The sequence below is a fragment of the Malus sylvestris genome, chromosome 15, assembly GCF_916048215.2.
Source record: "Malus sylvestris chromosome 15, drMalSylv7.2, whole genome shotgun sequence".
NCBI lineage: Eukaryota > Viridiplantae > Streptophyta > Magnoliopsida > Rosales > Rosaceae > Malus > Malus sylvestris.
Genome location: NC_062274.1, coordinates 12,490,367 through 12,501,293, shown reverse-complemented (window position 1 = coordinate 12,501,293; position 10,927 = coordinate 12,490,367). Strand labels below are relative to the sequence as shown.

Here is a 10,927-nt window from a genome sequence, read left to right as displayed (position 1 = left end):
CCTTGTTCCGGGACAATAGGTGAAATCTAAGTGACTCCGCTGATATGGCCATACTTGTTCCAGAAGACATGAAATCTAACCCGAGCGACTCCAATTGTTGTCCGCAATGTTTCATCGTCACTTTTTCCTTTACTAGTTTTGAAAAAAAATGGAGTTTTTAGATTTTATGACTTAAATAAGATATTTTTATATTTTAACATGAATCGTTTTCTAAATCTAATTCAAGTATTTATTATTAAAACTTACCATATTTAAGTATTATAACATTTATAAACCTATTCTTAAGTCATGTATATTTTTATGCTCCAATCATACAAATAGATAAAAATTTATCCAAAATTTAAATTCTTATAATTAAAAAAAAAATCAACAACAATACATAAAAAATTTATATGAAAAAAACTCATAGGTACAGAGTATTGTTACAAATGTATAGGTACATAAAATTGTGGTACGAATACATTAGTACATAAGTTTTAGTACAAATGTCTCACCTATGTAACTATAGTACACACATAAGTACGTAATATGCATATATATATATATATGGAGAAATTCACGCATAATGAAGAAATTGAACTTATCACAAACTCAACTATCGTTTACGTGCGCTACAAGCAAACTTGGAACTAGGCCTGGCAATTCCTGACACGACACGATACGAAATTAACAGGTGTTCGGGTCAACACGATAACGAATCATGTCGTTATTGGGTAACCCGATAAGAACCTGTTAAGATAACGAGTTGGTAAGGGTATACACGTGGGTAACACGATACACGATAAGTAAAATATTAATTTTATAATTTTATAACCCTACAAAAATACTATAATAATTATATATATTAATTTAACAATTTTATACTCCTAAAAACTATAATAATTATATATATGTATATTAAATTTTAAAAATTGGTGACCATTGGGTCGGCTTAAATATACATATCATTCAATTTCTTAAGTGTTATACGTACAAAATAAACATTCAGAAATCAAGTAACAGGACAAAACTTTTCGACGGTTATAAACGAAAAATCACGATTTAACGATTATTTTAACTCCGATTTGGATGATTTTTTACAGCTACACTCCTTGACCCTATATGATTACAATGAATGAATTCGATCTTATGTTATACTTAATGAAAGTATAAATAAACTCTAAGTGTTAGTGAATCTATCGTTTTGATGGGATATGCATTCTACGAAACTAATTTCAACGATCCAACCGTCGAACTTGTTTGTATATGCTTCGAGATCGCATACGCCAAAAATTGAAAAAAAACAAACATTTAGAGATAAAGTAACGGGACAAAACTTTTCGACGGTTATCAAAGAAAAATCACGATTTAACGGTTATTTTAACTTCGATTTTGATGATTTTTTACAGCTACACTCCTTGACCCTATATGAATACAATGAATGAACTCGATCTTCAATTTAAAATATTTACACAAGTGGATACTACAAAATTTTATGTTATACTTAATGAAAATATGAATAAACTCTTAAGTGTTAGTGAATCTATTGTTTTGATGGGATACGCATTCTACGAAATTAGTTTCAACGATCCAACCATCAAACATGTTTGTATATACTTCGAGATCACATACGCCAAAAATTGTAAAAAACAAACATTAAGAGATCAAGTAATGGGACAAAAAAATTTTACAGTTATAAACTAAAAATCATATAACGGTTATTTTAACTCCGATTTTGATGATTTTTAAAAGCTACACTCTTTAATCCTATATGAATACAATGAACTAATTTGATTGTCAATTTAAAATATTTACACAAGTGGATGCCACAAAATCTTATGTCATGATGATCGATGAAAATTGAGGATTTTGTAAAAGGAATAACATGCAAGTTTTGAGTTCCATTAGTAAGGTTTAAACTTTTGAGAAAGGCTTCATAACCTTGAAAACAAAAACTCTTTCTTTTTGCATATCCTTGCACATTTAATATTTTGTAATAGACTAGTAGTGTATGGATATTTGTTTATTAGGCTCTTATTTTTTAGTGTAGATGTAGTACTTAAATGACAAATGTATTTTAATGTTTTGAAGTAATATTTATGTGGCAATGTGTGGTATGTGCAAATTTAAGAAAAAATATATATTTTTCTTAACGGGTCATAACTGGTCGGGTCACTTTACCCTAAGGATCCGTTAAGATAACGGGTGTGACACAACACAACCCGTTAAGATAACAGATGTTATACGAAAACAACACGAACATAACAAACACAACCCGTTTTCCAGGCCTAGTGGGACTTAGGACTCGTTTAACAAGCACTAGCAATTAAAAACGCTTTTAAAGAAATATTTTTGAGTTCTAAAACCACTTGAAATATTTCTTACCATTTATTTAGGCCCAAAGCCCAACAGGCCCCAAGTTGATAAACCCGTTACCCTTTTCCGCGCTATGGCGCGAAAAGACTCCCAATTCCAAAAATCCAGTGCGACATTAGGGTTTCACCTCACATGCTACCGGTAGTCTGGGCACTGCTGCTTCCTCTCCCCCACCGCAACGATGTCCGGATTTTCAGACCAGCTCGAAGAAATCAAATCCCTGATATCTTCAGCCGCCACCAAAGCAAACAAGTCCTTCGCCTACTCCACCCTCTTACACCTCCAGCAGCAATCCTCCGACTGCGACGATTCAATTCAAATGCTTGCGCGGAGCTGCCGGAGCCTCATCCGTCCGACCGTCGCCGATGTTCGGAACAATGACGAAGAAATGTGAGTTCTTCCGATTCGAAATGTCATTTTTCTGGGTTTTTCATTTATTTTAATGGTATGGTGTAACTGAATACGTCTTGGATTTTATTTTTTTATTTAAAATTTTTGCAGTGCAACTCAGGCATTGAAATGCTTGGGCTTTATGATATATCATCCGTCCATCGTTGCCGAAATCGCAGGTACATGTAGCCACTCAAAAATCTGTTTCGTTTGAAATTTAAATTTTGAACTTTTTAGGCAGCTGAGCTTAAACTGATAACCAAATTTCTGTCACCAATTTCTTTGTTTCGCAGCGGATGATGTCAAATTTGTTTTAGATTCACTGGCAAAGCTCATTACAACCACAAAAATGAAGGTTATTTCTTTATATTAACGGGAATTTATTACTAAAAGCGATAATCTTTTTGTGTTTTTAGTTTTTGTTTTTTCGCGTGTGTGTCCGAATATTAACCTGCTGATTTCATAACTGCAGTCTGTTTGCAATTTAGGGGTGTGGTGCATATCTATCCAACAATTGAGTACACCACTTTTAGCTGCCCATTTCCATTCTCTTTTGCTTGCGATTGTTCATGCCATTGACAATCCTATCGGTTCTTTGTCGACTACTTTTGAGGCTATTCAGGTAATACATCGCAAGTATCATGCGTTTTAAACAGCGTTGTTTTCATACTAATTCTTCTGAATATGCCTTATGTTATTGTGACAGGCTGTTATGAAGCTGGCAACTTTGTTAAGTGAGAATATGAGAGAGATGTCGCATATATGGGCTCCTCCAGTATATAGAAGACTCCTTAGCTCTGATAAGAGGGAGAGGGATATGTCGGAGAGTTGTTTATTGAACACTAGGTCTACAATATTACCCCCTCCGCTAAATCTTTCCAAGGTACTCACTTGCTCATGTCATTTTCTTGAAGTATGACTTCTAGTATGCGTAGATTATTTCGTGTCACGGAAAAATTAACCATAAGATTATATAGCATCCCTTCCATTGGCTTCACGGGTCTCACATAGAACCATGAGGTGGCTTTCCATGATCTTGTCTTGCTGGTTATTCTGTAATTTATATTGACATGTACATTTCCTTTTTCTTCATTTTCTTCCATAAACAGGCAGTTGTCAAAGATTTGAAGCCAAGGTTGCTTACTGGGATGCACCACATGCTAACCAATGGCATGAAGGTTCAAACTATTCAAGCATGGGGATGGTTTATCCGCTTACTAGGATCTCATGCCTTGAAGAACAGGCAGTTAATTAATCAGATGCTAAAAATTCCCGAGCAGACATTTTCAGATCATGACTCACAAGTTCAAATTGCTTCACAAGTAAGTCTAATTCCAAAGAATAGATGATGTCTTTTTCTTAATGATTTCATTTATGTTATGCTCCTTCGAAGCTAGATCCAAGTCCCTAATCCTTGTCAGCGTTAAAACTTAATCTAGTCTCAGAATATCCAGACTTTCTGATTCCATGTCTTAAGCTAAGATTCTTATGTACTCCAATTTTGCAGGTTGCCTGGGAAGGTCTTATTGAGAATGCAGAGTGCAGAGTGCATCTTGGAGCTGTTGAGAAAGGGATAGTTTGGCTGTCTTAGTACTCTCAGCTTCTACTTTGACAGTTTCCTGTGTAAAGAAATGTAGAGCCCCAAATGTTTGAGCTGGCCATATGTTATGTACATAACTGAATTACTTATGTTTTCTGTATTATATTAATTATGGTACAAGATTACTTTGTAGACTAGAGCCCACACTAATATTAAATTTTGGTTTCCTTATGGGTGAAATTGAACGGAACTAGATCTTTCCTGAGCTCAGGATAGGGATCCTCCTGAGCAGCCTATCTGAGCCTAGGAAATTTGATCCAACAACTCTAAACAGGGGATCCCTCTAAAAGTTATAATAATTATAGTCGTTGGATCAAGTTTGAACGGCTCAGATGGGCTCCTCATGAGGATCCTCATCCTCAGCTCAGGAGAGGATCCAGTTCCAAATTGAACATGGTACCCACTTGACAAGTCTAATTATAATTCTAAAAATAGCATGTTAATATCATTATTTCATTATGTAAAGCACACACTGGTGCGTCCAAAAACAGCTTTCCAAATGTTCATACAATCTGAAAACGTAACTCCCACCATTAACAAAGGCACACCCCATTTTCCTTGATACACAACTTCTTAATTTGTGGTTGTCGAATCGAATGAATTAAAGAATGCCAAATGACATAAATTAACACACCCCTTTACTAAATCAAACAAAACATGAAACACAGCTAAAAACAGGATCATCACAAAATTCTAATCACACCCTACAAAGAATGTCAGTCCATGGCCCATTTTGCACAGAAGAGAAGCCCAATTGTTGCGTGCACCCAGCAAACACCCCCTGTTGAAACTCCCATACCCAGCAACCTAAGAAAGCCCCAAAACAACTGCTCTCGCTGGCTCGCTGGCTCGCTGGCTCGCTCGCTCTCCCTCTCTCTCTCAGTCGTATCCTTTTCTACTCTCTCTCTCTCCCTCTCGGTCGTATCCTTTTCTACTCTCTCTCTCTCTCTCCCCACTATCTCTGCAAATCAGCACATTCGAGCAAAAGACGCTCGAACAGGTGTCTATAGAAAATCTTAATGTATATTTCATTATCAAAACAGTTTACAAGATTAAGCATAAATAGAAGAATAATCGGGAAAGAGAGAGGAAAGGGGGACAATGGCAGCTAAGCAAGTCAGCTAAGCAAGCATGAGAGTATGATGACCTCCACATTCTCTAACACATGCTTTACAGCTTATTAACAAGCTTTACACAGAAGAGGGAATAACACAGCTCACTAAACCCTAGCTAAACACAGCTTTACAGCACACAGCTTTACAGCTATTAGGGTTTAAAGAATATTCAATAATATTCAATACTCCCCCTCAAGCTGGATCGAGAGATTTTCTGGATCCAAGCTTGAAGAGAATACGATCAAGTTGAGAAGAAGGAAGGGGCTTGGTGAACACATCGGCTAGTTGATCACTGGAGCGAACAAATGCAGTTTGTAACAGCTTGGACTGGACTTGGTTGCGGACGAAATGACAGTCAACCTCGATATGCTTTGTTCGTTCATGAAAGACGGGGTTGGCAGCAATATGCATCGCTGCTTGATTGTCACAGTGGAGGAGAATTGGCTTGGAAGAGATGATGTCAAGATCATGTAGCAAACTCTTTAGCCAAATTAGTTCGCATGCAGTAGATGCCATTGCACGGTACTCAGCTTCTGCGCTGGACCGAGCTACAACAGATTGCTTTTTGCTCTTCCACGTGACGAGGTTACCACCTACAAGAGTGCAGTAACCAGTTGTGGACTTGCGATCAAGGACGTTGCCTGCCCAATCAGAGTCTGTGTATCCTTCAATGGTGAAGTGTCCGTTGTTTTGCATGAAAATCCCGGTAGACATTGAGCTTTTTAAGTATCGAAGGATCCTTTTAACTAGTTGCAGATGATGAGATGTGGGAGAATGCATGAACTGGCTGACAAAGCTAACAGCATAAGCAATGTCAAGTCGAGTTATAGTCAAATAGATAAGTTTTCCTACCAACCTTTGATACTCCGATACATTTTCAAGCTGGATGCCTGAGGTTTCATGCTTGAAATTTGTTGGTAGAGGTGTTTTAGCAGGTTTGCAATGCATCATATTGGCTTCTTCTAAAAGATCGAGAACGTACTTTTGTTGATTTAGAAACAACCCCGTTGGAGATTGATCCATTTCGATTCCGAGAAAGTATCTAAGTCTGCCGAGATCTTTGATTGAGAATGTTGAATGTAAGGTGGCTTTGAGAGCATTGATTTCTTCTGGATTATCTCATGTGACAATGAGATCATCAACATAAACAAGTACCACCAATCTTCCATGTGTGCCAAGCCTAGTGAACATTGAAGAATCTGCATTGCTTCGTTTAAAACCGGATGACATAAGGACAAAGCTTAGTTTTGAGTACCAAGCCCTTGGAGATTGCTTGAGACCGTAAATGGCCTTGTGAAGCTTGCATACTACTCCTTGTTCCTTCTCTCGTTCATGACCAGGTGGTAGGCGCATGTACACTTCTTCTTCCAACTCTCCATGAAGAAAAGCGTTTTTTACATCCATTTGATGTAGAGACCATTGTGAATTGATAGCCACCGAAAGAAGAACTCTAACTGTGTTCATCTTTGCCACCGGGGCAAAGGTTTCTTTGTAATCTACCCCGTAGGTTTGCGTGAAGCCCCTTGCAACTAACCTTGCCTTGTGCCGCTGGATGGTTCCATCTGAGTTAAATTTTGTCTTGTAAATCCATCTTGCCCCAACCACACGTTGATCTTTTGGCAGAGAAACAATGCTCCAAGTTTTAGTTTCTTCGAGTGCCTTCAGTTCCTCAAGCATAGCACATCTCCATATAGGAGATTGGTTTGCCTCTTCGAAGGATCGAGGCTCCGAGTGTTGAGATAACTTAGTGACAAATGCTGCATGAGATGGAGAGGTCTTGCTATGGTAAACCATTTGTCCAATAGGATATCTAGGCATGTAGATTTCAAAATCATCAAGCCTGGCTGGAGGTTGTCTGTTTCAAGAAGGATTCCTTCGTGGAGGAGTAGGTTGTTCAAGGGGCTCTCTCCTTTCGTGGAGGACTTCTTCATTATTTGCTTCCATATTTTCATGAGCTGGCTCTATCTCAATTGCTTCATTGTGCGGTGTTGACAGTCTTGGATCATCAAGGACGAGAGGAGTGGGAAACACTTCATATGAGAGCTCCCCCTGAGGTTCATCATCATGCTTCTGAAAGAAGAAGTGTGTCTCATCAAACCGTACATCCCTGGATACAAACACCTTTCTGGTTTTAGAATCATAGCATTTGTATCCCTTTTGGGAAGTTGAGTAGCCTACGAATGCACACTTGATAGCCCTTGGATCAAGTTTATCTCGGTGAATAGTTTGAATATGCACATAGCACACACATCCAAACACACGGAGATGACTTATGTCAATATCTCTCCCCTTGAGAATTTGACAAGGAGATTTAAACTTCAAGATTCTGCTAGGAAGTCGATTTATGATGTATGCAGCGGTTTGTATAGCTTGGGACCAGAACTTCTTTGGAAGGTTTGCTTGTAACATTAGTGATCGTGTTTTCTCAAGCAAATCTCGGTTCTTCCTTTCTGAACTGCCATTTTGTTGTGGTGTTCCTACACAACTAGTTTGTTGCAAGATTCCATGCTCACTTAAGTAAGTTGTCATGATTTTGGAAGTATACTCAGAGCCATTATCAGACCTTAAGATGCCAATATTAGAGTTAAAATGATTTTGAACTAAGTTATGAAAATTTTTGAAACACTGGAAAGCTTCGTGCTTGAATTTAAGTAAATACACAAAGGTAGTTCTAGAGAAATCATCAATGAAAGAGATGAAGAATCTGTAGCCATCAAAAGACTCTAAGGTTGCAGGTCCCCAAATGTCGGAATGGACAATTTCAAACACTTTGGTAGCTCTAGAGAGAGAATGGGGAAAGGGTAACCTGGTGGACTTAGATTTTTGACAAACTTCACAATCTGAAATCTCTTTACAGAAACTAGGAAAAATAAAAGACATAACATGGGAAGAAGGATGAGCTAATCTCATGTGCCACAGCTGCTCCTTGTTTACTGTGTTTGAGTTTACGTAGAAACCTTTTGGAAAACTTGAAGAGAGATTGACATAGTACAGTCCATTGAGGAAGAAACCTTTACCAATCGTTTCCTTCGAAGCTCGGTCCTGGAAAATCACACAGTGAGTGGAAAAAATTGCAAGACAATTTAGCAATTGTGTTATTCTTCCTACTGACAGCAACTTGAAAGGAAAGGAAGGGACATGCATGACAAGGGATTCCTTTTTACTTGAGAAGATTTTGAGTTTTCCTATGCCTACTATACTAACTTTGGTGCCATTAGCTACGGAGACAAAAGAAGGAGTGGAGAAGTTTTGAAAATCATTTAGTAAAGATGCATCGTTAGTCATGTGATCAGAAGCTCCTGAGTCGACTATCCAAAAACCACGGCTACTACTAAGATCCAATGCAGTGGAAATAGTTGCAACAATACCTGGCACATCATTTTGTGACACTGAGCTTGATTGTTCGAGGAAACCAGCAAACTTGCCGAGCATGGCTGCAGGATTTTCATGATTTGTTGTCCCTTGTTTCTGTTGCAGGAAGTTAGCAAATTCATTTATGAGAGTAATGGGACTAGAAGAAGAGTTCATCACATTTTTGGAGACATTGTCGCAAACAAGGTTTCCTTGAGGAGTGTAGGCAGGCTTCATCTGGTTTCTTGGTGCTCTTCCATCATCATTGAACTTGGGTTTAAGTTCTGGATGAAGAATCCAGCACTTTTCTTTTATGTGTCCAATGCCTGGACGACCTATTTTCACACAGTGAGAACACTTTAAGTCTGGTCGTTTTCCCTTGTATGGTCTGAAAGAGGTGAAGGCTCTTGCTTCTGATGGCCTAAGATCTGATTCTCCAACGACAACGACTGCATTCATGACCTTCTTCCTTATTTCTTCGCGTTGAATAACGTTGCAGACCATCTGGAAGGTGGGAAGTTCAGGTGTCATCAGGAGATGACTTTTAAGGTCCTCATATTCTGGTCCGATGCTGGCAAGCAACTGGAACACTTTGTCTTCTTCAGCACGCTTTAAAAGAATGGTTGTGTCCGTGGTATGAGGTCTGTAGAGATCCAATTCATTCCATTTGGCCTTCAAGTTGCCAAGATGTTGAACAAAAGAGAGATTTCCCTGTTGTAATTCTGTAAGATCTTTCTTCAGCTGGAAGACTCGCGCAGCATTGTTTAGATCTCCATACATGTCTCGTACAGAAATCCAAAGGTGGTGAGATGATACTGAATAACTGAAAATCTCAGCCATCTTTGGTTCCATTGAATTCAACAGCCAAGACATGATAAGTTGATCTTGGGACACCCATGCTGCATAATCTTGTAAAGTTGTTTCGGGCATGATATCATCCTTTTGAATGAACTGGAGCTTTCCACGTCCTCCAAGAGCGAGAGAAATAGCTCGTGACCAAGGCAGATAGTTGAATTCGTTTAGGAGCACTGAGCTCAAACGTTGAATTGGGTTGGTATCCATAGTTTCGTTTTTTGAAACTTTCTCTGATGATGTTGCCATAATGGCTTTAACTGGTTTGAATTTGGTAGGATTTCGGAAGAACACAGATGCAGGTCCTTGAGGGATCACTGCTCTGATACCATATAGAAAATCTTAATGTATATTTCATTATCAAAACAGTTTACAAGATTAAGCATAAATAGAAGAATAATCGGGAAAGAGAGAGGAGAGGGGGACAATGGCAGCTAAGCAAGTCAGCTAAGCAAGCATGAGAGTATGATGACCTCCACATTCTCTAACACATGCTTTACAGCTTATTAACAAGCTTTACACAGAAGAGGGAATAACACAGCTCACTAAACCCTAGCTAAACACAGCTTTACAGCACACAGCTTTACAGCTATTAGGGTTTAAAGAATATTCAATAATATTCAATAGTGTCCTCTCTTGCAAACCTCTTAGGGTTCGAAAACCCCCAAAGCCCCCAACTCCGACTTCATATCAATCCCCAAAACGCACCTTTTACCCTCTAGGGTTCGTTGTTTTGGATCATTTCTGTTGTGCTTTGGCCTGTTATCTCACCAACTTATAAACCCACAGTTGAACAATTTAAAATACAAGAAATAAAGACACCAAGAGAATTACGAGGTTCGGCAAAAACCTGCCTACGTCCCCGGAGAGATATTGCTCTTCACTATGAGAATAACTAGTACAAAATATACATGAGTTAAATTGACATAACCCAAACCCCAATCTCTTGTACACTCACATAATTTTTCCAAGAGCCTCACTCTCCCCAAGAGTTTCTCACTCTCACTCTATTTTCTTTTCCCTCTGTGTTTTCCGGATGCTCTCTCTCTCCATTTCTCCACCGACTCTTTGCAATTAAATGGACAGAAAAGTGAGTCAACTTCTCATTTTTTTTCATAGACACAATGATGATCCATCATGCTCCCTTTTCTCAAAACCCAAAACCACTTTCGGCATGCAAATGGGAAATGAATAAAAAATGCCAAAACAAAGGAATCCCATGAAACATCATCATTGTCTTCCACTATTAGCCAAAATGAGATAT

General features: G+C 38.4%; 3 protein-coding genes and 1 pseudogene across 7 annotated transcripts in view; 3 read left to right on the top strand and 1 right to left on the bottom strand.

Moving 5' to 3' along the window:
* The window catches only part of LOC126602672 (uncharacterized), a 94,522-nt pseudogene that overhangs the window by 57,034 nt on the left and 26,561 nt on the right, over positions 1 to 10,927 (bottom strand).
* Positions 1 to 10,927, top strand: part of LOC126602093 (uncharacterized) — a 109,594-nt gene that overhangs the window by 86,633 nt on the left and 12,034 nt on the right. The gene's annotated exons all lie outside the window — the stretch shown is intronic.
* The window catches only part of LOC126602087 (uncharacterized), a 106,317-nt gene that overhangs the window by 86,544 nt on the left and 8,846 nt on the right, over positions 1 to 10,927 (top strand). The window lies entirely within an intron of this gene.
* On the top strand, positions 2,426 to 4,516 carry LOC126602089 (uncharacterized). 3 transcript variants are annotated; one of them, XM_050268902.1, is made up of 8 exons: positions 2,426 to 2,745; positions 2,857 to 2,924; positions 3,039 to 3,100; positions 3,218 to 3,367; positions 3,452 to 3,628; positions 3,855 to 4,067; positions 4,253 to 4,295; positions 4,347 to 4,516. In XM_050268902.1, exons 1-8 carry the CDS (start codon positions 2,537 to 2,539, stop codon positions 4,355 to 4,357), a joined length of 933 nt encoding a protein of 310 aa, XP_050124859.1. In that variant the 5' UTR covers positions 2,426 to 2,536; the 3' UTR covers positions 4,358 to 4,516. The 3 variants fall into 3 exon arrangements, with proteins under 3 accessions (XP_050124859.1, XP_050124858.1, XP_050124860.1); XM_050268901.1 differs by having other exon boundaries at positions 4,253 to 4,516; XM_050268903.1 differs by lacking the exon at positions 3,452 to 3,628 and having other exon boundaries at positions 4,253 to 4,516.